Here is a 25,810-nt window from a genome sequence, read left to right on the forward strand (position 1 = left end):
CTGGAAGCTGAGGCAAGCACTCTTCTCCAAACGCCAGACAGAAACCAAATGGTGTTTTACTTTTTAATTTTTTTAAACGTGTCTAAATAGAAGCTTGTTAACATTCGTTTGTGTGAGGAGCCTTCGAGCAACTGGGAGGGGGGAGCCGGTTTCCAAGCCATGGCGCAGTGATTAATAACAGTGGTATCCTGCAGCCGGGAGCGGGGGGGTTCCTGTGAACAGCAACAGTTACAGGGCCATCTGTGGCCTGTGTGAGCGTGGCTGACGGTCAGCCGGGCGGGGGCCCACAGTGCTCAGTCGCAGCTCGTTAGAGCTCTGTAATTCATTGACCTGTGGCTCCGCTTTTAATGGGACCAGCCATAAATCAGCCTGCGGCCTCATTAATACAGCGCAACGCAGCCTGATTGAGCTCGGCTCTCAAACACTGGGCTGCTTCAGTTATCACGGCTGGCTGCCCAGAACAGCACGACAGCACGACAGCACCTGGTGTGGGACCTGGTGTGGGACCTGGTGTGGGACCTGGTGTGGGAAGGTTCCTCTCAAGGTTAGGCAGCGTTTTGTGTATTTGTTTAGTTTTCTCACCTCGATGACACCTTCATCGACACTGATTTTCGTGTGTAAATGTGTTGCAGTGCAACAGGTGTGCAGAGCTCTGTGAAGTGAGCAAGCCGCAGCAGGGCCCTGTGTAGTGATGGCACTTTATGCGGTGCTGGTTCAATGTGTTGTGCTCTCCACTGTAAACAATGAGATGGTAAACTGCCTTTCAGAAGCTGCTCGGGTGAGGGTGTGTGGTGAGAGGGAGTGGTGGGGCAGCTCCATACGCTGTAGCTGTGCTCCAGGTGGGAGGGGCCTCTGAACAGGAAGTCGGCCTGAAGGCGGTTGTGGAGACCTGGCGGAAGTGGGGGTGGGGGGGGCAGGAAGGCAGAGTCGTGCAGCTGGCTGTCAGGGGGCGCGTGCCTGTGCCTCTGTTTCTGTCGGCGCACACGGCCTCAGCCAGACTCCCTGTTTGCCACTCCTGTTGCATCAGACTGAGCCGTAACCACATGTGTTGGCTTTGGTACAAGTCAGTGGCCCTGCAGAGCGATCCGAGCAGAAACCCGCAGGGCAATGAAAGGAAAAAAAAGAATAGTCACCCTCTTCCTCCTGGAACGCGTCCAGAAAGCCAGGCTGCTTGGCCCCGTGAGGAGGCAGCCCTCGCCGCTGTCGCTACAATCAATCAGCTCTTTGTTGGCTGGTTGTGAAAGGGAGAGAGATTATTCCTGCTTGTAAACTGGGAGTGTGAGGGGAAAGGTACCTGCTGCGTGGATAGGATAGTCCTCTGCTCGTCACTTGCTCTAGTCTAATGATGGGCAGGTGTTCTGTGATGAGACCCGGCCCGCTGGCACCTGGGCGGCACTGTGGTCTTCTGTTGGGTGCAGTGGCTCTGGCTGTGTCATCTCTGCTGTCCACAAGGCAGGCTTGTGAAAGTCCCTCTTCACCCCCTGCTTTCGCTGAACCGTAAATCTACCACATTTTATTATTTTTGGAATCAGAAAAGTCAGAACGCTCTCTGGTGCTTTTGGAGTCCAGGATGCTGACAATGGAGGGGTCTGTTCCCATGCAGTGCTCTGTCAATGGGCTTTCTTCAGCGCTATATCAATGGCTTTCTCTGAGTCTTGTCATAGCAGGGCTGTTGCCCACCCCAGCCAGGCTCGGGGGGTCTGAGAGTACAGAGTGCTGCTGGTCCGCTCTGGCACGTGGGCGCATAAAAGCGTGCATTTCCTGTTGGCATGGGGGTGCTGGGGAGAGCCGGGGGGCAGTGGGGGTTGTGTTCTGTTGGGTTGCCAGCAGCCAGGCAGATACCAGCCCGAGCATGGTGACACGGCGCTGACTGTGTGGCCACAGGAAGCTGAGTCAAGAGGTCAAACAAACCATACTCACTACTGTCACTTTTCATCTACAAAAGCACGGCAAGTGCAAAAGCCATTGATATTCATGTACATGTATATCAATATATACATCAATCTTTGTTGTATTTTTCTAGTAGTTCCCCCCAGGTCTTGTACTCCTGCGATATGAAACTTAACAAAAAATAAAGTGTATTTAAAATAAATAAACATGTTTGACTACTATTGTTTTGGTTTCCTTGCCTCTCAGAGCTGAGATAAAGGCACCTGTTTCACACGGCAGCGCTAACTGCAGGCATGGGGAGCGCGAGGACCCCTGCGCTCCAGAGTTGAGGTGTCCTGGAGATTGCCTGCGTGATCCAGCCAGCTGTGTGGCTGAGCACTGGCACACTCGCCACCCGCTGTGGTCTGGCCCGGAGGGAGGAGTGCCTGTGAACTCAATGGGCCCAAACCCACAGCTCTGAGATCTGACTCTGCGGGCTGAGCCTCTGATCTGAAAACGGGCCACTTGAAGTGCGTCTCTGCCTCTCCCGTGGGATCTGCAGTCTCTGTGGTCGGCTGTGAATTGATCTAATAACTGGCTGCAGTAAATCGGAATAGTACAGACATCCGCTTCCCTCCATCGCTTTACTCTATTTTTAGACTTGCTGGAGTGAAAAAAAATTAAAAACTTAATTCGTACTGATCTATGTACTGGTGCAGATTAACTGAATGCTGGTCTAGTTCTGTAAAATTGGAGCTCCTGTGAAGTGTTGACATGTGAAGGAGAAAGCTGTATAGCAGCAGCACTTCTGACATGCAAACGCAGGGATGGTGGGGTTCATTTCTGTAATCTGTGATATGGGCTCTGTCCTGGAGTCTGAACCCCTAACGATCTGGGTCTGTCCTGGAGGGGGTGCCGTAAACTGACTCCAGTGCATCGCTCAGCACCAACATGTCTTGCAGAGCAAATAATAAGTTTACTGCGTGTTAAAATGTACACATTGTGTGTGTGTGTGTGTACACTGTGGGCTGTGTTACTCTGAGCTGTGCGAGGGTGTCTATGTCTGTCTGTATCTGTGTTCGCTATCCCAGTGTGCTGGAGGGGTGTGTGGTGCAGCAGTGAGGGTGTAGTGTGCTGGGGGGGGAGGGGCAGTGTTCTGCTGTGAGTTTGATGGTGCAGCCGGTGGTGTTATGGGCAGGCTTCTCACTGTGACCTGCTGATGACTCTCTCTCTCTCTCTTTCTCTGTTGTGCTCCGCCAGTGCGGTTGTGGGAGAGTGACACAATGGAAGGGAGGGGGTGTTGAGGTGAAGAAGGTTTGGCTGTGAAACCAGTCCTGGGTGGCTGTGCTCTGGCAGAGGGTCACAGGGGAACTTCTTGGCTCGTTGGCTCATTCGCAGCTTGGTGGTGGTGCAGTGGGGAGCAGCAGTGGGCACCCAACCCACAGAGAGCCCCTTGCCCTGGTAGCTTTGTGTTCATGGGAAACCAAAGGGCTAAAACCACCTGGAGGTCCAGTTACCCAGCTTGAGCTGTTCCCCCGGGTGCAAATAAAGGAGCAGTGACCAGGAGGGCAGCTGGCCCAGCTCTGAGGACCCTGCCTCCAGCGCTGGAACTGTTCTGGACGCTTGAGCGGGAACAGGAGAAGCTAAAGCCCCAGGCCCTGTAATCCCCACAGACTGGCTCCACACCCCGACAGAGACCCCCCTCCCTTGCCATCTTGAGCCCCGGCATCAGCAGGAGAGCTGTCCCCAAACAGAATCGTGGGCCCCAGCCCAACATTTCACACACTGTGGGCAGCCGGGGTTACCAGACCAGAAAGCAGCTCTGTGTTAAATATTCATGCTGTGCCTGCAGTTTATTGTGTGAGCCATTGGGAAGTGTGTAGCCGGGGTGGGCCGTGCAGGGTGCTGCCTGTTGCCGGGAAAGGTGTGCTGCATCCTGACTGATCTCAGGGGTCATATGCCAGGTTTAAATTTTAGAGTGGTTTACTCCTGTATTGTTGGATATTAGCACCATTTCAACTTAAGATCAAATCCAGGCCCTGAGAGCAGAGTGGCAGTGAGCTGTGGGGACACAGCTTCATACCTCACAGTTGAACAAGAAGGTGTGTGAATCTGAGGCCCACGCGAACAATAGAAGAGACAAATATTATGGCAGGCAGAGGTCCATGTGGATAAACACGCACACCAAGGTTGAGCTCTCTGGGCTGCCCGTGGCTGTCGCACTGTTGTCTTTGCACCAGGATGTGTGCAGTCACAGGATTTGTGTCAGAACGAGAGCAGCGAGTGTGATCTGGGGCCGAGGGGCCGAGGGAGGGATGGAGCACAGGGGCTCTGGAAACGCGATGTGCGGCCGGTCCCTGGTGTCCATGGAGGGCAAGGTGGCGTGAGTGCCAGACCGTACACCACACACGGACTCGGGCACCGCACTGTCCCATGTGGTAGGGCCTGTATGTTACTCTCACGTGATCGTCCCTTCTTGTCACTTATATTTAATTGCCAAACTGGACATTTCCAGAGACAGCTGAGGGGGGCATACCTTAGTGCTGTAGAGAGCCACACAAGAAGACTCCCTAAAGCTGAAGCATAATTTTCTGACACCTGTGGACCGAGCTGCTTGTCTGTTTTCTTTCCTTTGAGGAGTTCAGTCCAGCAGTTCCAAAAACAGTTATTGCTGCTTTTCTTTAGACTCAGAAACTGGAAATCCCCTGGCCTGAGAGCGTCCTGATGGGCAGCATGGGCCGCGGTGCTCCGGGGAGGCTGGGAGTTTTTCCCTGACTATTGCTAGTAGGGTGGTCTGCCGCAGTGCGTCTCCAGCGGGACAGGACGGTCTCGGTGCCAGCACCCTCTCTGGCCTCTCACAGCTACTGCAGTCCCTAGGCCGGCTGCGTGGGCGGCACTAACAAGCCTGAGACACGAGAGCCGTTAAAAACCCAAAACGCAACAGGGGTTTAAAACGCGGGAGAATGCTTTCAATCACCACCCCCTAACTTTCATGTCCTTGCAGTTGTGTGAGCCCTGACCACGCAGCGCTCTCTCAAATGAGAGGAATTTAAATCAGAAACAGGCCAAACTGTCTTTTCTTTTTTTTGGCTGCAGTTTATTGAAAACAAATGTTTAATTTTTTAAGACCAGCTCCAGAGCAGAGGCACCGAGAGCAGGAGCTGTGCTGCCCCGACATGGAGACGTCGGGCACATCGCTGGGGTCGTGGAGCAGTGGTGCAGCTTTATCTTTTCACAGAATTTTCTGAGATATTGCCGTTGATTACTTCAGTCACTTCTGCTTTTCCCAGGTCCTCTTAGTCAGAGACACGTGCAAAGTTATTGCGACTCATCTGAGCATAGATTAAGTCAACTGGACTTGTTCAATTTGCAGATAATTCAGAAATGGGAAGTGGCAGCATCGCACGCAGGGTCGCACCAGCAGTACTCTCTCACTGTGAGACCACAGCCACAGAAAGAAATGTCATCCTGACAAGTGCAAAGCCCCACACGCAGGCAGCAATAATGCATCTCATGCATATTCATGGGGCCGCACGAGGAGGCAACAGATGAAAAGAACTGTAGCTGCTTGTCTGGCAGTGTGGAGTGCAGCTCACACCGTCACACGGGGTTAACCAGCTGAGGTCTTTGAGTGTCTGGTGAAAAGTGCAGGGCTTAGTTTACTGGGAGTGATATTCCAATAATACAAATGCATGAGCAGGACCACAATTAGTATAATGAGTTCTGCTTTGGTCACAGAAAGGATATTGCTGCCCTGAGGAAAAAAAAGTAAAGTTCAAATCAGAATAACTCTGAGTTGGGAGGCCTGCCGTGTGCGTTCTGGCATCAATTTGACACTTGCCACCAAACCTTGGAGTCTGAGGCGTACCGGCCTCCTCTCTCTGTTGTTGTGGCAGCTTTCATGCACTGTCTGGTTTCAGTCGTGAGTAAAGGGGATCATTTCCTCTCTAATTTCGTGCAGCAGCTTATTTGACACAGGAAATATTCTGAACGGTTGCAGGAACTCTGATCTCTTCCATTGCTCAAGCTGTCGAGAAGAAAAAACAAAGATAAGAAGAGAACGTGCTGCCGGTTCACTCCTCTGCTGCTGTGCGATGAGCGAGGGCCGTGGAGAGAGAGGGCACAGCCCCGTGCATCTGCGTTGCGTGACACAAGCTCGTTAATCTCTGGCCGGGGGATTAGGAAACTGAAAAACTATTAATGAGCCAGATAACGAAAACATTCCTGCTAATTGCACTCTGTATCTCAGAGGCCGACCACGGCAGCCGCCCCTGTCTAGGTCATAGCGGCGCTGATCTGGAGCTGCCATTCGGACCTCCTCCTCTAATGCAAAGCTAGTGGGAGGGAGGTCAATCAGTCAATTTAGGTATATTGCCCTTCGCAAGGTAACCACAATACGTTCCACAGATTGAACACGAGGTGTGGAGATCAGCAGGCCTGTTTGGTGCAAGGCGGTGTGCTGCAGTGACCCCCTCGATTGGGCACAAGCCCCCGAGAGCCCTGTGCTCCATGAAACCAAGGCTGTGAGGCAACAGGGCTGTGCTGCCCCCCCCTTCCCGCTGTGATGTGTCTGTGAGGCGAGTAAATGAAGCGGAGCTAACAGGCATTGCGGGGGTGACGGTGGGGGGGGGGGGTGGTTGAGACCTTATTGCCGGCCGATGACAGAGGCTGCAAAGTGACCTTGTCCTAACAAGCGATAATTGTGCAAATCAAGGGCAGCTAATTATGTGCAGGAATCCCGATGTGGCCCCGGACTGTGGGCTGCTGACAGGATGCGTCGTTGAGCTGTGGAGTGGGGGCCGTGTGGCAGACAGGACTGGGGGGCTACCTGTGGGCTGCTCACAGGGTTGTCTTTGTTCCCCTAGGGCTGCGGGGGGGCTGGGCAGGTACAAGTGAGCTGTCTGAGCAGGTGACGCTGGGCAGAGCAGTGTGTGCCAGTAAGGTGGCCAGTGTGCAGGTGCCAACAGCCCCGACCTCTGCTGGTGCCACTGAGCTGCCCCCCCCCCACCGCCAGGCAGGTGCGTGTTTGTGTCTTTACTGCAAAGTTTTCCTGCTTTTGTCTAATATACACAATATGAAACCAATGTTTCAGCTCTCTCACTCTCTCTGTCTCTTTCTGTCTCTGGGTGGGTGCGTGGTGGTGATGGTGCGCCTGCTCTGTTATGCAGCACCCCCGGCCTCAGGGACAGACTCATAAGAGATGTGTTATGGCACCACATGTTCCTGACTCATGCTATGCTCATGCTAATTTAATATTTAACAAATTCTCCATGCTTTGGCTCCACTGTAAGTGCCTTGTGTGTGCAGCCCGGTGGCGGGACGGTCCAGTGAGGGGGAGAGCTGCTTCCTGGTTGCTCTCCCTGTTTCCTGAGGCGGCAGTCGGTGGAGTGGTGCACTCTGGGTGACAGCCTGCCCGCTGCTTCCCTTTGGCACTGCCAACAATAACCCGGCCCAGTTTAGACACGGGGACATAGCTCTCAACACACAAAGTGTTTTGGTTTCATTGTGAGGCAATAAGGTAGAAAAACATTCCCAAACACATTGTGCTCCTCTGGGACCAGTCCCCTGTGCGTACAGGATGCAATGGGCTTGTGTATCCATACAGGGGCCCCAAGAGCCCGGCATGCGGAGGACCCAGAGCAGCGCTTGTCTGGCCCGGGAGGACAGGAGGCCATTCAGTCTCTCGGCCTCAGCCACGGCTCTCCAGGCAGCTCTGGCACTGTTTATGTTGCACACAAAGCCTCCTCACTTCCAAACATGACTCACTGTCCACCCGGTGTATAAATGCAATCTTCTGTTTCTTTAATTGCCCTGAAACTTCCAACATCTGCTCAATTCCCTCTCGTGGTGCTTTTAATTTGATGCAGTTTAAAGTTTAATTAGCCCTTCCTTGATAGCTGCTCAATGTCCCCCTGCAGCCAGCTGTGCTACTCTGTATGGCTCTGCCTCCTTACGACATCCAGGGACTTTCCTCTCCCTTTTCTCTCCTTCTTTCTGTATTTGTGTCTCAGCACAGAAAAAAAAAAAAATCAGTTGGAGAGTTGAAGTCGGTGCCAAAGCCCACAGATTGCTCTCCAAAACACAGAACCTGTTGCCATGGAGAGCAGATCACATGGGCGGGACCTGGGTATTGTCTGCAGGCTCGTCTCTACTCTGTGACCCCCCCCCCACCACTGCTGAACAGCCCCAGGTCTCTACTGGACGGGGCAGGACACGACACCTGGGTCGTGTCCGAGAACATCGGCACGGCAGCGATACGCAGCAGCACATGTCCCCCCAAATCAGGGACGTGGTTGGGTCCAGCTGAAATGGCTGATGTCTTGTCGGGTATAACTATTGTCAGTGCTGGGGAGGGTGTGTGGGAATGGAGGGCTGGTCTCTGGGCCCCGGAACAGTAGTCCTCTGTGTGGCTCCTGTCAGGGGCTGCCTGCCTGCCTGCACCTCCAAACCACCTGGCCGTAAAAAACGCTGACATACAAAGGGCTCCAGTGTTTCGCAGTGCGTGTCATTCCTGATCTGGTCGGGGGAACAGAGCATAAATAATATTGGAATATTCCTGCAGAAACCCTTAATGGAAAAAACGTGACATTTTTATTGGCTTGAAAAGGCAAAGTGCAGTGAGATCATATGTTCCGTTTGGCGTGGGGTTCCCGAAGACGGGTTCACTCGCCTGCTGGGTAACGTTAATGCCAGTCTTCTCCATTAACCCCTTGCAGATCAGCACTGCACAGGTGAGCAGCCTCTGGTGGTGCGATACACAGACTGTGCTTTTGTTTTTGGTTGGTTGGTTGGTTTGTCTTTTAAAAGACTAATGTCTTGCCTGGCAGAAGGAGCAGGACCTCTGCATGAGCTCTGAGAGCCGTGACACAGGTGTGAAGTCCCCGGTCAGCCCCGGAGAACCAACTCCGAGAAAAGTCTGCAGAACACGAATGGCAATCAAAGAGCTTCCTCTGTAGGTTGATAGCGGTTATATTTCAGCCATCTGGAAGTACTGTCTGGACTCTTATTGGGCCTGTTTTCTTGACCCTTGTGACCTATAATCACTCTGTAATGATAAAAACGTGTAAGCAGTACCGCCTCAAGGCGCTGTGTCACACAGGACTCAGTCATTTGCACCAGTGTGCTGCTTCTGTCGAGCAGGGGTTCGACCGTAAGACATGACTACATGGCAGCAAAGACTTGTTACTCCACAGCATCTGAGAGCGGTGTGTCCCAACACAGAGACCCCGAGAGACAAAACTCAGAGACCCCGAGACACACCGAATACAGAGACGCAGAGAGACCGAACACAGAAAATTAACGCCAAATACAGAGATATGGAACACCAAGCACAGAGACACAGAGACGTTCTCGGCAACAGGAAAGCCCCGGCGCCGAACCCTAGTCTGTAACATCAGTGACTGACCGGCAGATATCTGGCTGCAGTTATATCTGCGGTCTATTTCAGTCACATTCGAACTAGTTTAGAAGGAATGCCTTTTTTCTGTAGGAAGCTGGGGTCTTCTCCTGTTATGGCTGGTTTCAGGTTTCAGGTAGGCTTATTTTGACATCATATAAAGGTTATCCAAGATTCAAATCACAGGCTCAGGAAGTTCTACATCTTTTAGCAATTAAAGCCTGCTCCTAATACACTGCTCACTTTGTGTTGGTGCAGCTCAACTCCCTTTATTAGTTTCTGAAGTCTTGGACCACAAAGATCTTTTGAACTGGCTGTGACTGGCTGAACCAGTCACCACTCCCCAGGGCTTTCAAGCCTTATACAAGAAACCATTTTTATCATTTATTCCAACTAATTTTGTTCATTACATCTATTTTGAGTGTACTTATTAACACATGGAATGAATTAATCTCCATGTTGAAACACTAGCTGCACATTTCCTCCCCAGGTTCCTACCAGGTGCTGGTGTCCCTGAGTCCAGTGAGGCGGTTTGGTCAGGACACACGTCTTGCATCATTTCTGTATGAGGAACGTGATCTGTGAAGCACTATGTTATAGCGCTGGCAGGTACAAGAACACCAGATGACACTAAACAGCCAAAAGTGTGATCTCTGTGACCTTTATGGCAAAGCAGTGGGTGGAGAGCTCAGCATTTCCTGACAAAAAGGATCTGAAAAACTGTGAAGCATTAGACCTGTTAAACATTGTTGGGCCTCTAAACCTGGCCAAAGAGATGGTGATGCAGAAACCTTTCAGTCCTGATGCCTCTTTTACCCTCCCAGCTGAATTTTTTTTTAAAATAGTGTTAGTTATGCTCAGAATAAAGTAAAAACAGATGTTTGGTTATAATAGATTTAGCATTTTTGTTGCATGAAATCATGTGAGGGACTGTGTGGAAACTCACACCCAGCACAGGAGATAGGCGCCCACATGCAAGTGTGGAGTGGAAATGTGTGGCGGTGTTAACCCCGTGACTGTGAGGAGGGCCAGCAGGGAGTCTGCAATGCCGGGGCAGGAGAGACGCTCGACAGCAGGCATGGACCCCCCCCAACCTGCGGCATGGTCCCAGGACAAGCCTGCGGGCCCAGCAACATATTAGTGGTAGAGAAGAGCGTTGTGAGAAAAGAGGGGGTGTTTGTAATTCAGTTCCCGCTGATAATCAAGTCCTGGAGATTTGTTTGTTTGTTTTTGTTTTAGAAATGTGTATAGTTTTCCACTGTGCAGAAATTATGATTTTACTATGACTGGGATGATGGCAGTTTGAGGAAAACAGCCGGGGAGTGGGGCTGGAGAAGAGATGTGCGGAGAGTGATAGAAACAAGACTGCGGCCGCCTGGAAGGAGGCAGGCACAGGCTCCGGGGCCTGGTGCGGGGAAGGACGAGCGCTGGGGTCCAGGGGGGCCAGGGCCTTAAACGCGCAGGTGGCGGCTGCATGGGCATGTGGTTTCTCTGAGAAGTACAGAAGGACTTGTGCAATGAATGCTCCATTTCCTGTGAAATTAATCATCGACCAATAAATCACCTAAACTATTTCTAGCTCAGCTGCTGACCAGATTTAACTGCGGTAATTAATGTTCTTATTGGATCAGATATGAAAAGCTTTCCTGTGTGGGTGCAAAGTCTAGGTTAAGGCCTGAGTTAATCTACACAGCGTGGGGTGGATCGCAGCCGGCAGAAGGAGCCTATTGTTAACGCAGCGCCAGGCCCCGGTAGGAGAAGCAAACGAGATTGGGATCCCTGGCATGGGGTGGCACAGGGACCCATTGTGCTAGAACAGAGGCAATAAAAGAAGATCGATCGATCGCACTGCCAAATGCTCCCTGTGAGAGTGCTGCTCTGCGGTTCAGATGGCTTTCTGGCTGTTGGTCCAACACATCGCGGGAAAGGGTTAAAAACAAAGACCACCCCCTAAAAACATGTTTAGTCAGGCAGCGAGGCGAGGGGCCCGCAGGGCTGGCAGGCAGGGACCCCTGGATGTCTCTCTCTCTCTTTTGGATTGCGACATGCCTGTCAGTCAGAGCTGAGTGGTGGGGGGGGTGGGACCAGGGAGGGCGTGTGATAAATCCCAAGGGTCTTGTAAAAGCCAAGTAAGGATTTACAAAGAAAAATTGCTTGTCATAGTAAAACAACAGCCTCTGTAATCCCTCCCCAGTTTATACAAACACATGACATCATGTGACTAGTGAAACACACACTTGTGGGCCAGCCGTGTGTGTTGCAACTTGTTTGCTTGGTTTTACACACACACATACCCACAGACACACACACAAGTCTGTCAGTGCCAGAGCCAAGCACAATGGAGAGTTGTGTCTGTGATTGCATGTCTTTCTCCACAAAGAGAGCCCCATGCAAATTTCAGCTCTTAAACTTTGCATATTGTAACTGTTGAGACATGGGGCCGTGATTTGGCGGTGTCCTGTGGCTGCGTGCTGCCGTGTGCTTCAGCAGGGCTGACGAGAGGAAGGTGCATGCCATGCCAATTCTCCAGTGTTGCAAAGTGAGTGGGGAAGGGGCTGCTGACTCTGAGCTCTTGTGTTTTTTGTGGAGTCGTGCACCTTCTCTGCAGCCTCGGGGCCTCTCGGCGCACACTAGCCCTGAAATCCTGAGCACGTCCTTACAGTGGGCTAGTGCTTGGCCACGTACCAAGAGCCGCCTTGCTGAGCCTTTGTGTGTCCAAGTTCTCACAGTGAAGGAACCATTGGACCAAAACTGTGGACTGAGAGGTTCTCTGTGCATCTCAGCGTCCAGCCAAACCAGTGTGTGTGTGTGTGTGTGTGTGAGTCTGTATGTGCGTGTGTGAGTGAGTCTGCGTGTCTGTGTAAATACGTGAGTGTATGTGTGTGAGTCTGTGTGATTATGCATATGTGTTTGTGTGTGTGTGCTACAGTGAGGTGCCGATGGAAAGTGAATGCAGTTTGTCCTGTCATGGTGTGAGTGATAGATCAGGGATCAGGTCCCGTGTCTCACAGTGCCTCCACTCTGTAGCAGCTCCTCCACACTGACAGCTGACAGGAGCTATCACACAATTACACCCCTGCCTTGGGCTGTATCCTGTACTTTTAATTATTAGCAAACCACATCAAGCGCCTCTCAGGGTTCAGATTATCTAAATCGCCAGACTTTGGGCCACAGATTGTGAAAACTGGGTCTGGTTTGTGGCGCTGCCTGTCGGTGGGCAGCAGGAGGCGGACATTTGCCAGACTGCAGGGGCCTGTTTGGAGTAGGACGAGTATCTGTGTGATCAGAGATCAGCAGTTCAGCTGTATTAAAGTGCGTCATTGTGACTCATCATATGACTGACGCACCAGTCTGTTAGGGCTGGTCCGGCTGCTGGTTGTCATTGTCACCAGGGACATACTTTAATACAGAGCACTTCCTGTCATTTTAAAGTGCTTCATACCCTGCGAAGGGTGCCTGTTCTGTCCTTTTCTTATAAGCTGTGGATAAGGTCATTTCTAGCTTTGTTTGAGATGTACACACAATGTCTGGGAAAAGTAATATCAATCTGTAGATGACACCTTACCATTCCACCTTCTTGGGCGAGGCCACTAAATACCATTTAGCCATTACATCATCATCAACAAAATCAAACCAAAATAAATACATGAACCAGGACCAAGACATGTATAAACCATAAACAAATAATTATATTTAACGAATAAAGATGGCAAAAAAGGAAAATAAAATAAAGATTTAATCTGTCCAACAGCACTACACAAATTAAAATTGATTGATTGATTTTGACACACAGATGAAGAGATGGGGTTCTGGCTCAGCTCCACAGGGTGACCCACACATATGTCCCAATCAGTGGTCAGACTCTCTCTCTGACTCCCAGAGCGCCGGGGAGAGTGTAGGGGTTAACTGCCCCGCCAGCACAGTCTCCTGCCCTGCTGCCTGCGTGCGTCATCTCCCCGGTGCCCAGAGCCGAGAGCGGCAGCCCTTTTGTCGGGACCATCTCACAAGCGCCGCTTTGCGCTACCTCCCATAAAAGCTTTTGTCAGTGTGAATTACTGCAGACAAGAGCAGGTTTGTGTAGCAGAGATGTTGCCGGGCTTTTAAAACAAACCGGTGGGGGTTGGCGCGCTCCCTCTCCTTTGGGGGACGGCGGTGATGTCTTTGGTGCGGTGCAGTCACGCAGCACACAGACTGCAGCCCCTGCGTCACTGGGGACTGAAGCGTACAGAGACAGGTGCAAGCTGGGCCAGGGCGACAGCAGGGAGACTCTCATTCCCACCTCGGACCCTGCTGCTCACACATGTGGCGCAGAACTGTAGCACGATCTATACCTGAGAGAGAGAGAGCAGCAGAGTTTCCAGTGCCCTCCCTCCACCTGTCAGCTCGTCTGTCAGTCTGGCTAACACACGGTCTCCTGGCATTGGAGCAATGTGTGAGTGTGAGTGTGTATGTACGATTGTGTGTTTGATTGTGAGTGTGTATATACAAGTGTGTGAGTGATTGTGAATTTGTGTGTGACTGTGAGTGTGCGAATACAAGTATGTGTGTGTGAATGTGAGGAAAGCCATCTCCCAAGGACTCACTCTGCAGGTTTGATGGGGTTAACCTTTCAAAGCTATCCTTCTGTGACCCCTGACCCCACGGCCCCATCCCTCTGTCAGCACCCTGGCCCAGTAACGAGGCGCCAGGAGAGGCTCTGACAGGCACAGGGCCCCTCGCACACGACACCAGCCGCAGCGCTGCCGATTGATGGCATCGCACTGATTGATCACTGTGCTTTCTTTTCTTTTTTAAATGCAGTTTTCTTTTTCGTTTCTGGGAGAACTGTGGGGATGACCCCAGACTGGTCAGTCTCGTGTTTTGAGCTCAGTGATCATCCATCCCCCTGTCTCCTAGGATTTCCCTCGTCCTGTTCTCACCGGCCTCACACACACACCTCTTTGCCTCTTCTCTCTAAGGTACCTGGGCCCCGACTGCAGAGCTGCAGTCATCCCCCCAGCAGGACTGAGACGCTCGGACCCTGAAGCTGCTGCTTGTTGGGTTTGATCTGATCTTCTGATGAAAACATGAAACTATATTTCCTGTCAGAAACAGTGCTTCTGCTGCTGTGACATCATTATAGCCATCGCTATCACTATCGCTAATACTGCGACTGATAGCTCTCATTCTACTACTTCTGCATTTACTCTGATATTGACTTCCACATCTGCTGCCCCTTCTACCACTCCGCTGTCGACTCTTGCCATTCGGATGTGGTCTGGATTTCAGTCGGGTCAGGCCCATGGTGATGCTGAGCTCATTCTGCTGTTCTGTTCAGAACAAAACGCAGGAGCGGCCGTTTGTTTTTAGAAAACCATTCAAATATTAAAAAAAAAAAAAAAAATGCCAGATTCTCACACACATGTGGCCCTACCTGCCTTGTGCAGACAGCAGCGATTGGTGAGAGGGGCGACAGGGCCCTCATCGATCATCTCAGAGGCCCTACTGCAGGGCTGAGCACGGCACTCCGTCTGGAGGCTGAGCCGAGACTGAGGAACAAGAAAAACGAATCTGTGTTCGATATTAAAATTTGTGAAGCTGCTCTTTGGCTACTCCTTGTGAAGAGCACTGTACGAAATAAAACTTGATTGATTGATAATGGGATGCGCAAGCCCCAGCCCCCCGACCCCCCACTTACTGCTCTGGATCATCCCTGGCCCTGCAGCCCAGGCCCAGATGTTTCCTCAGAGGAGGTCAGGCTGAGGAGAGCGATGGGGAGAGCGGAAGCTATTCGAGGCACGGAGGCTCTCCAGCGCCAGAGGTCTCTGCAGCCCGTTCCCCGAGCCAGATCCGCTGGATTTACACTGATTTATGGAGGACGAGTCTCCAGTGGGATAACTGGCATTCACATTCCTATTTGGCTTCTTCTGTCGATGCGAAGGAACTGTGGCCCCATCAGTAACGGGGAGAACCGCGTTACACAACAGCCTTTCAAAGAGGTTTATTGTTTCATAAGCGTTATTAATGTGTGAACACGCACTGCCCAGGCCGGCCTGTTCGCTGGCCCGATGCCACACTGAGACAGAGGTTTCTCCACAGAGTGATGCATTGCTCTCGATGCATATTAACTGGACTGGAAAATGGAAAATGGAGCCAGAGCACCACTAGTCTGTAACTCCATCAATAGGACATCCCTGGGAACAGAAGTCTTTGGGTTCAAACAAGTCTTTAACAATATAATTGGTGTAGATGTCTCATAATCGAACCGTGAAGCATCTGGTTGAGCTGCAGTCCTGCAATTCCAGACTCACCCCACTGTAGATCCTGCCTGCTATGAAAGAGAGAAGCTCCTCGGGGTCTGAGGCTCATCCATCAAGTGAAAGCAGTTGAAGCTGCGCACCATATCTGGTCCTCTTCTATGCCAAGCTCCCGCTGAGCGCGGGCAGCGCTGGTGGGAGACGGAACTGTGCTCTGATTTAAACAAGTCTTCGATTCACACTGACAGAGTGGCACGTTTAAGATTGATGAGCATTGCGGTTATTTTTAGTGCAAGCTCGACACACGCGTCCGAGCCAGATGCCTCACGGACAAGCCTGGAAGACTTGGAGACTCAGAGTGAAAATGGGATAAGTTTCACCTGAGATTCAGGGGCAGAAAACCTTTGATCTGGAATTACCTCAGCGGAAAAAGACAAAGATGTCTTTGTGAGTGCTGGGTTTCAAGCACCAAAAATCTTATTGCATTACTAACCCATGGAGGGGCTGAGATTGAGTTAATCAGACTGCGAACGCTGGCTGAATCGTGGGCTTTGTTAGAAAGTCTTTCCCCCGATTTTGCCCGTGTGCTGCGGAACAGCCCACACTGAAGCCGGCTTTGTCCGTGGGGGAAGCGAGCAGCGGCGCAGATTTGCCATTTCCAAAGCTGCTTAACTCCTTGCATGTGATATCACAGGAAACACTGCGAGGGGAACCAAGGCTCCCGCTGTCCAGCTTTCTGTGGCAGAGGTCCTGTTGGGAATGTGGAGGGATGGGGGGGAGACCTGTCGGAACACCGATCTAACCAGCCAGGGCAGCCCGTCCACACTTACTATACACACTCTCACACACACACACACACACTCACTACACACACTTAACACACCAGGGGAGGGAGAGGGAGAGCGCAGTGTAATCACCCTGAAATCGGCACACTGAGCTGAGTGAGTGTGTGTATTGAGTGACTGTGAGTGTGTAGTTTGTGTGTATTGAGTGTGAGTGTGTGTGTAGTCAGTGTATGTTTTGAGTGTGAGTGTGTATGTATTGAGTGTGAGTGTGTAGTATGTAGGGGGTCGGTCCTGTCTGATGGCACAAGCCTGCACACGCACCCTTTACTCCCAGCCTCTTTCCCACCATTAAGGGCTTCTCCTGCTCCATCAGGGAGAGAAGGTGTGGCAGCAGGAAACGGCCGGTGCGCTGACAGGTGGATGGTGCCGGAGCCCCAGCTCTTCATGTCCCGTCTTGAAGGGGAGCCTCGCCTTGAGTGAGTGAGCGGTGGGGCAGTCAGTTGGGCAACTCGCACACAGAGGGGCTGTTATTACCAAGCTGCTGAGAGAAGGGCCTGTCAGACAGCATTGACTGTGGTTCTCAGTAATCACTCACTTAAAGAAAAAAAAAAAGTTGTTATTGTGTTGCTGAATTGTCCTGCCTTTTGGCAATTCTGTTCAATCCAGTTTAAACCGCTTTGAGGGGCGACTGTGTTGTGTTAGTGTGTCTGTGGCCATGCTGTCCAGGCCCTGAGCGTGGGGGTGCTGCGACGGGAGGAATGGGCCCCAGAAATGACAGAATGGAGAGCTGACAGTGACGCACAACTTTTCACCTTCTCTTTGCTCTTTCTGCTCACAACGAATTATTGATTCTTGTGTGTGTGTGTATTTGTGCGCGCGCCTCTCGCTTCTTGAATCTCAGAGATCAAAGCAATCACTGAAATATTAGAAAACTCTTAAATATGCAGCAGATTCCTGGACTGCCCGAGATGATTTCACCAAAACATTCCATAGTTTCACATTCCTGCAGCCGCCACGGGCAGCCATGAAGAGAGCGGGCGAACTGTCTGTGTTGGTGTGTCTGTGTGCGTGTGCAGGGAGCTACAGTAGCGAGGGCTAGCCACAGTGACACGCTAGGCTGGTTTGAGCACACTGGTCTGCTGCCTGGCACCCTGCCGGGCGAGGGAGGAGGTGTCGGCACTGCGGCACAGATTCGCTCTGACTTCAGGCGGCGCAGAGTGTCTGACGATCTTTGAAAAACTGGCTGGGTGAGTGGATACTGACGTGCCCCGCTGGCTGATTAACTCATTAGGCAAAACTATGACTTAAGCAGGATTGCGCTATTGTTGTTGTGCAGCTGAGGTGGGGCAGGTTTCTCCAGCCTTACGCCTTGCTTCTCCTGCGTGGGGCGGCTTGATTGCAAAGTGCACGCCTGTCAAGAGTCACCAGGGATCCGTGCTGAGGACACGCTTGTGTTCATACTGCTGCCCAGACACACGGACCGAGCGGAGCTGCCCAGACATACGGACAGAACGGTGCCGCCAGAGAAACTCAGTAACACAATCCGGCTGAACTGCACTGTTTTTGAGTGAGCCTGTCCTTCTCTTGCAGGTGTACACCTCCCACGGGCCCACGGTCATCATGCCCACCTGGTTCTGTGGCCGCAGCTGGTTCGAGCACGTCGGAAAGTTTGACGAGGGCGGAAGGGTAAGACCGAATCTTCCAGCTCCCTAGAAGACCCAGTGTGCTGGCTGGGGCCATTGTGCACACAGTGAGGGTTGGGTCACCCCTCTGCTCCCACTGCCACTGCAGCCTCCTGCCCATGTGCCCCAGGGGTCAGGGGTCAGGAACACCTTAAAAGTGGGGAACATTGATCTTTATTGTTTTCATCTTTGGGGTCACAACACAAAGAAGAGCATTAACTGATCCTCCTTCACGGTTTCATGAAAATAGGATTTGTATCATTTTATTTATTTGTGTATTTATGTGTGTTTATTTTTTTGTTTGTGTTCCTGTTTATTGTTCTGTTCTGAGTTGCCCAGTGGAAGTGTTAGTGTTGTTGGTGTCGAGGCCGGTGTCGAGACTGCGGTCAGAGACGTGGCTGTGTGTTTGTCGTTGCAGGGCGTGCCGGAGGACCTGCTGTTCTTCTACGCCAGCCTGCGGAGAGGGGTTGGACTGCTGCGGCTGGACCACTGCCTGCTGACATACCGACACCATCCGCAAGCTGCCAGCCTGGCCGTGCACGAGTGAGGGCTGCCCGGCGAGTCACACTCACACACATACACACACACTGAAACTGGCGTGGTGAGTGTCTCTCGCTCACCACACTCACACATAAATATTTCTCTCATTATTTCCTATTATGTGCAATGAAATCATTGGACATTCACAGCTTTGAAAGTTCCCTCATGAAAGCCACACGAACACGTCGGTCACTCACACACCTGCTGGTTTTCCCAGTGGTCTCACTGCTCCAGAATCCCCCCACAGACCCATCCTGTAGCCCACCGGTTGCACATCTGTTACGTCCAGTTAGGAATGAGAAGGTCGAGAAGCCGGGATCTTTATGTGAAGTCTTATTAAGGAATGTAAATTGGAGAGGCCCTGAATCAGTAACTGATTAGTCCATTGGCCTCGACTCACTGCGGCCTTTCAGACGCTCAGCCTGTCAGCTTAGGCAGTGATAAAGAACGGTCTCCCTGCAGGACCCTGACGCTACATAAACCATCGGGGCAGTGAAGTGAAGCAGAAGCCTTTATCCAGGGCGACCTACAGTCGGCATAAGACACATTTCAAAGCATCACAAGGTGCAGTCAGTACAGTACACAATCAGTACAGAACACAATACACACACATCCCAGTACAGTGAGGAGTCGAGGGTGAGCTGGAGCGTGTGGGTGGCACACTCAGGCCTCATCTCTAAACTGCCTCTCCACCCTGCCCTGGCCCCAGCAGTCACACCCCCACCCACAGGTGCACACTCACATGGCTGGCGCTGAGGGAGCCGGGCCGCTGGACTGTGCTGCCGGGACACGTTTGGACCTGGAGAGGTTTAGACAGTTGGGCAAAGCAGGTGACCTGGGTTTCACTCCCAGTGCCTGCAGGCAGAAACCCGGGAGATGTTTTGCATATGACCTGGAACACGAGGTCTCCTGGCAGCGAAGCGCAGCCCCTGCAGCCTCGCTGTCCTCATTTAATCACTCACGAGTTTGCATGAGCTCAGGAACGTGCCTGTCAGGACCTGGAACCCCACGGCCGGCCACCTGTCTCTGAGCACAGCTGCTGTGTGGGGTGTGCAGTGCAGTGTGGGGCAGTGTGGGGTGTGTAGTGTGGGGTGTGTCATGCTGTATGATGTGAAGTGCAGTGTGTCGTGCTGTATGATGTGCAGTGCAGCAGTGGTGGGTCTGTTGCCCCTGTGCAAAGGGGCTTCATGCAGCTCTCACTGCGCTTCCTGCGCGTTACTGTCACCTGCCCCCCCCAGGAAGCCTCAGCTGCAGCTTCTTCTGTGCATCTGTAAAAACTGCAGATAATTATACTTCTAGTGGTTTCAGAGCAGCAATGACCTCAGATTGACCCAGAGATTCATACCACCCTTTCGTTAGGACTTTAAATTGTCAGTTTTCGCAGTAAGATCTGCTGCTTATTTCTGAAGACGTTGGTTCTTTCTCCCCAAAATGAGGGTGTAATAACAGGCTGATCTGTAGTGTTAAATAAGAGACAGTGGGCTGGGTCTGCCATTGCCCTGCTGTGTCTGCTGTCGTCAAGCAATACAGAGGGCCGGTACATGCACAGTGCTGGCAGAGAGCATCTCTGCGGTGTGTCGGGCAGTGTGCCATCTAATGGAGGTCAGCGAGTCTGTGCTCGTGTCTCAGTTAAACAAGATGATGTCCCTGGTGGCCAGAGCAACAGAGACGCACTGTCCCCAGTCCTGATTACATGTCTGCCTCTGAGATCTGCCTCGTCTCTGTGAGCAGAAACTGGGTGCAGGCCTCAACTTGTAGCTCTGCAGTATCGTGGGGGTAAAAACAAAAAAGGGATTTTGCAAGAGCTGGAGGTGATTGCCAGGAGCGCTGAGATGTTTTTCACCTGTCGGCTGCAGTGGTCGGCTGAGACATAGATGAAGAGGCCGATGCAAGTCTCACCTCCTGCACTCTTCTATATTAACAACAGAAAGAAAACATTTTTGCCGTGATGGAAGAAACTGACTTTTCCCTTTTAGCCGTTGATGAGCAGTTGACGTTGCTGTGTCTATTTATGAGTGCGTGTTTCCTTAAAAAATACCCTTTTTCTCTTTAGTTTCAGTTTTATAGAAACTTAATAGATGGTGTTGCAAGACGTTTCAACAGGAACCTCTGTAAATGAAGCTGGGGCTTGAAGATTTTGTCAGGTTTTTTTTTTTTTTTTTTACAAGTAGGATATGGTGTCATGATAAACAACATGATTCATCTCAGTATCTATTTTCCAGTAAAAAGACAAAAAATGTGCCGACATGATGAGATACAGAGAGGCACGTGTTTAGAAAGAAAGAAGGAAACAGAGGAGATTTGTGTCAGTGTGTCTCTGGCGGGAGAGTCAGTGGACGGGGCTCCAGGTCGGCTCCCTCACCGCAGTGTGTCAGTGTGTGCTGTGCACTGTGTGGGCCAGGGAACCGTTCATAGTCCTGCATTTCATTTCCTTCTCACGGCTGCTTCTGTCGTGCCAGACAAGAGAGATGGCAGCGCCGTGAAGCCACCTGGGGCCAGAGTTGGCAGACCGTTGGCTTTGTGTTTGAAGGCCATCACTCTGTATTGAAGCACAGGGCAGCTCTAAATAGACCGCTCTGCCCAGCCAGCTGCCCCACCGAGGAGGAGCTCATTGCACCCTCATTCTGCAGTGCCAGTGCCTCCTGGTCTGCACTGGATCGGCACCGGTGGTCTGGCATGGCGCGCACCAACTCTGCTGGGTTGACTCCTGGCTGATGAGCAAACAGACAGAACAGGATCTTAGGCCACCTTCTCCTGAACCTACATCGCTTATTTATTCATCTATCTATCCATCGATGTACTTACTTATGTACTTATATCTGACTGACTTCAGAACTCTTCGAGGAGCTGATAAGTGGCTGTGATCCACACCTACACCGTCTCTCGCATGATTTGTGCTTTTAATGTGGCTCTCCAGAAAACGGGCATCAATCTGTGTTCGAGAGGCAGATATGAATTCCCATGACAGTTCGGAAAGCATCAGCTGTTCTGTGTGACTCAGATCCGTTTTCAGCTCTTTTTCCAGTCGTGCGTTTTCAGAGAGAGAAACACTGAGACCTGATAGAGTGCTGCCCACCTCTGAAGTGAGCGTCACTCTCTGGACAATTCTAGTACATGAATGATATAAGGAACATACATCATGTGCCAGGTATTAAAATATGTTTCTTCCATAAAGGCCTCACCTGCACCCTCCTCCTCCTCTCTCACTCTCTTTCTCTCTCAGTCTGTCGTCATCTATGTGAGGCGCAGCCTGACTGACAGGACCATTCAGTTGAATAATTGAGCAACTGGAACATTTTTGGTCAGGTCCAGTATCCTGTTTCCATGGCTATTGTCTGGCACCCTGGGGTGCCACGCAGGGGTGCTGGGGTGCTGCAGGAATGGGAGTGAGGTCTCCAACGCTGGAAATGTGCTTTTATTGTGACGCTGGACAAAGGGGAAGAGGGGGTGGTGGGGGTATGTGGGATTGCCAGGCTGTGATGGCAGCTGCTGTCCAGATGTGCAGGGAGCTCCCCCAACCCCTGGTTCAGCCTCCACTCCAGAGCGGCAGTGTTTATGTGCAGGGCTGTGAACACTTTTCATGTCTTAATAACTGATTAGAGCTGCAGACCTCCTGTGCAACCCCCAGCCCCCTCTCCTTTGTGTGTGTATGTATGTATGAGAGTGTGAACATAAGAACATAAGAACATTTACAAACGAGAGAAGGCCATTCGCCCCATCGTTCTTGTTTTGTGTCCATTAGTGTCTAAGTGATCCAAGGATCCTATCCAGTCTATTTTTAAATGTTACTAAATGTTCAGCTTCAACCACATCGCTGGGGAGTTTGTTCAAGATTGTAACAACTCTCTGTGTGAAGAAGTGTCTCCTTTTTTCTGTCTTGAAGCCCAATTTCCGCGTGTGTCCCTGCTGATCTGGAAAAGCTCCTCTGGTTTGATGTGGTCGATGCCTTTCAGGATTTGGAAAACTGGAATCAAGTCCCCACGTAGTCTCCTCTGGTCCAGGGTGAAAAGGTTCAGTTCCTCAGTCTCTCAGTAGGACATTCCCTTCAGACCTTGAATAAGTCTGGTTGCTCTCCTCTGAACTGCCTCTAGAGCAGCGATATCTTTCTTGAAGTGTGGAGCCCAGAACTGCACACAGTATCCAGATGAGCTCTAACTAGCGCATTGTACAGTCTGAACATTACTGCCCTTGTGCTCAATTCTTCACTTTTGACAATATACCCTAGCATTTTGTTTGCCTTTTTTATTGTGTGTGTGTGTGTGTGTGTCTGTGTGTGTGTCTGTGTGTGTGCTTGTTTGACCCGCTTCACGGTCAATGGGGTAAACATGTCACTGCTGAAGCCACAGCAATGTGAGCAATTCAGTTTTCCTGTCTTCGAGTGGTGTGATGGGCGTGATGTGAAAAGCCCTCGCTGTGCAGTACCGGATTCTGGGGTGCGCTGTGTGGGTCGTAGCGCCAGTGCTGGTCTGTTCAATGGGGCGTGTCAGTGGCAATCACAGCCCAGTGTCAAGCCCACCAGCACACTCTGTGTGGGAACTCTGAGCAGCACTCCATGTGCCCCTGCTGTCAGTCTGACTCTCCAGTTGTTCGTCTTGGTTGTTCCTTCATGAGGATGTTGCTCATCAGCGCACTTTGTCTTTGTCAAGCCCCAGGCACGTGTCTGTTAATAGGGAGCACAGAGCCACGCAGAGCCGTGCCACGCAGCACAGAGCAGCACAGAGCACTGTTCTTGCAGCACTGAAAGCTCTGAGCCCAGGGAGCAGAAAGGGATTTGTGTTAGTGTTTGGTGTCACAGGCCAGTGATGCCGCTGTCAATGAGTGAAGACGCAGCCTTACATGGAGAGACTGAGCAGTCAGGCGTGACTCAGCGTCTGGGCCATCCGCACCGGAGCGATCCCCAGGACAGATTAAGTCATGGCGAGAGCATGTCGCTGGCTCTGCGTGCTGGCGGGGGAGACTGCCAGCAGCCCACGCCATGGCCCCACTGACCAGGGTCAGACACTGCACTCCACAGCCCTGCACTGTCCCCGTCTCTCTGTGTCACTGTGTCCCTGTCTTTCCGTCTGTCTGTGCCCCTGTCTCTCTGTGTCCCTGTCTTTCTGTCTCTCTCTCTCTCTCTCTCGCAGGCCAGCAGGGGTTGAGGAATAGTGCTGCTGGTTTGTGCTGCTCTTTCTGTCTGCTTGTTAAAAATTAAAAAGTGCTATGATATTTAGTTTAATTTGTTTATAGTAATTCGACCCCTGGAGCATTAAAGCAGTTTTCTGTGCAGCTGAGTGAGTGGCTCGTGTTTGTTATTTTAACTTTCAGAATACTTGTGTTTCTCGTCTGCACAGCTGTTGGGAGTCGGGCCATCGGGCTGAGGTTGTGTTCGTGCCGTTTACTGTTAATCCTCCACCTCTCAGAGGATTAGTAACTACACTCAGCCCCTCACTGAAGCCCCACCCCAGGGCAGTGGGCTGGGGGGGCATCACGGAACAGTTTTCCTCAACGGGGAGTTTCAAGGGCCATGTCCATCCAGGAATCGGTGACAGTGTAGCCAGTTCTGCAGATATTGGGCAATACGTTCCCAACCGAGGGAGTGCTGGCGGACCACAGGGTGTCACGTGGGCGTCTTTCTGGTTCTGTTATTGCTCATCCATGCACAGTACTAAGTCACAGTTCCTGGAAGTCATACAGCAGGTTTGTGGGTCAGAGGTGTGTACGTCCCTGGAGACGGGGCCTCTCTGTCTCAGCCTGACTGACCCTCAGACCCTGAAGGGCGCTGTGGTATAGTAGCCCTCTGTATTTCCATTTGTGTGCTGAGATACACTCCACCGTTATATCTGGACAGGTCAGAAATGCTGATGTAAAGGACTATCCTTTGTGTGCTCAAACAACGCTCCTTGCCAGCTTTTACAAACTCTCTCTCTCTCTCTCTCTCTCTCTCTCTCTCTCTCTCTCTCTCTCTCTCCAGTTTGTAATAAAAAATATGTTCTGCTTAATTAAAAAGTAGAGCAAAGGTCACATTCAGAGGTCTCCCTGCTCTCCTCGATTATCACTGAAGACCTTGTGAGAATCTGCCACTGTGAGGCTGATGTTCTGTGTGATCTGCGCTGTGTGCACTTTGTGTGTAGTGTGTGCTGTGTGTATATAACACACTGGCTGCTGTGTATTGATTACCATGTGCAGCGTGTGTGTTGCACGATGCCCAGTGTGTATCTGATACTGTGCCCAGGGGGCCGCCTGCTGCTCTGACTCTGTGCGCAGGGGGGCCGCCGGCTGCACGCTCTCCTGTCACATGTCTCACTGTCGCTCTCTGTTCAGGAATGGCAGAAATGTCCCGAGCCGCTGCTGAATGTGTTGCCTCTGTAGCACACAGCTGTGAGGGAATCTAATCTTGTTGTGAAGAAAAAAAACCTGCCCTGCAGGGGAGTGCATTTCTGACGTTCCTGGGGCAGTGCTGAGCGGGGCAGGGGGATGGTGGATCCACACAGATCCCCTCCTCTCCTCCTCTGCTCTCTCCTCTCCTCTCCCCACTCTCCCCTCTCTCCTTTCATTTATCACCTCTCTTTTCCTCTCCCCTCCACTCTCTCTCCCCTGCCCTCCCCTCCCCTCTCCTTTCCCCCTCTCCTTTCCTGTTCCCTCCTCTCCCCTCCTCTTCTCTCTCCCCTCTCTTCTCCCCTCTGTCCTCTCTCCTCCCCCCCATCCCCTCCTTTCCTCTCCCCTGCTCTCTCTCTCTCTCCCCTCTCTCTCGCCCTGCAGCCGGGTGGCAGGAAACCATGTTCAGCTCCTGTTGAGGTTTTCCGCTGAGCTCTGCAGGTCTAATCTGTTGATCTGCGCCCCACTCTTGTTCTGACTCTCCGAAGGGCGTTTCCATTGTTGACTTCGGTTTACTTTCTGGAGTAATTTACCATTCGAAACGGCAACTTAAAATGAGCTTTTCTGTTCTCTTTATTTGTTGTCGTAGAAGTTTGCCGTATTATTACCAGTATTGGAAAACGTGCTAACTGGATACTTTAACACACTGCATGGTTGGTATCAGTCACATCTGTATTCGCTGGTAATTTCCTACAGAGCTGCGCAGGCCCTGTGTCAGTGGAGCGGCTCTGAGCACACCATCGATAACTTGCTGCAAGGGAAACTCCCGTCCCTGGCTGCTCTGACAGGCGTGTGCCATGTGGGAGGTCGGTCACAGGGGTTGGGGGCTGAGGTCTGAGTGGATATTGATGTGGCACAGGTGTGGGAGAGGGAGTGTGCAGGTGAGGGGCTGCCTGGTGGGCGGAGGGACTGCGTTATCGCTCAGCATCCACTCCTCTGTCCGCT

General features: G+C 51.6%; 1 protein-coding gene across 2 annotated transcripts in view; it reads left to right on the forward strand.

The window, feature by feature from the left end:
* Positions 1-25,810, forward strand: part of qtgal (queuosine-tRNA galactosyltransferase) — a 43,860-nt gene that overhangs the window by 12,050 nt on the left and 6,000 nt on the right. For both annotated transcript variants that reach the window (XM_066704136.1, XM_066704137.1), the window contains exons 7-8: positions 17,877-17,972; positions 18,387-18,511. In XM_066704136.1, the coding sequence (XP_066560233.1) occupies positions 17,877-17,972; positions 18,387-18,511 (221 nt within the window). The remainder of the gene's footprint in view (positions 1-17,876; positions 17,973-18,386; positions 18,512-25,810) is intronic.

This window comes from Amia ocellicauda, chromosome 5 (genome assembly GCF_036373705.1).
Source record: "Amia ocellicauda isolate fAmiCal2 chromosome 5, fAmiCal2.hap1, whole genome shotgun sequence".
NCBI classification, from domain to species: Eukaryota; Metazoa; Chordata; class Actinopteri; order Amiiformes; family Amiidae; genus Amia; species Amia ocellicauda.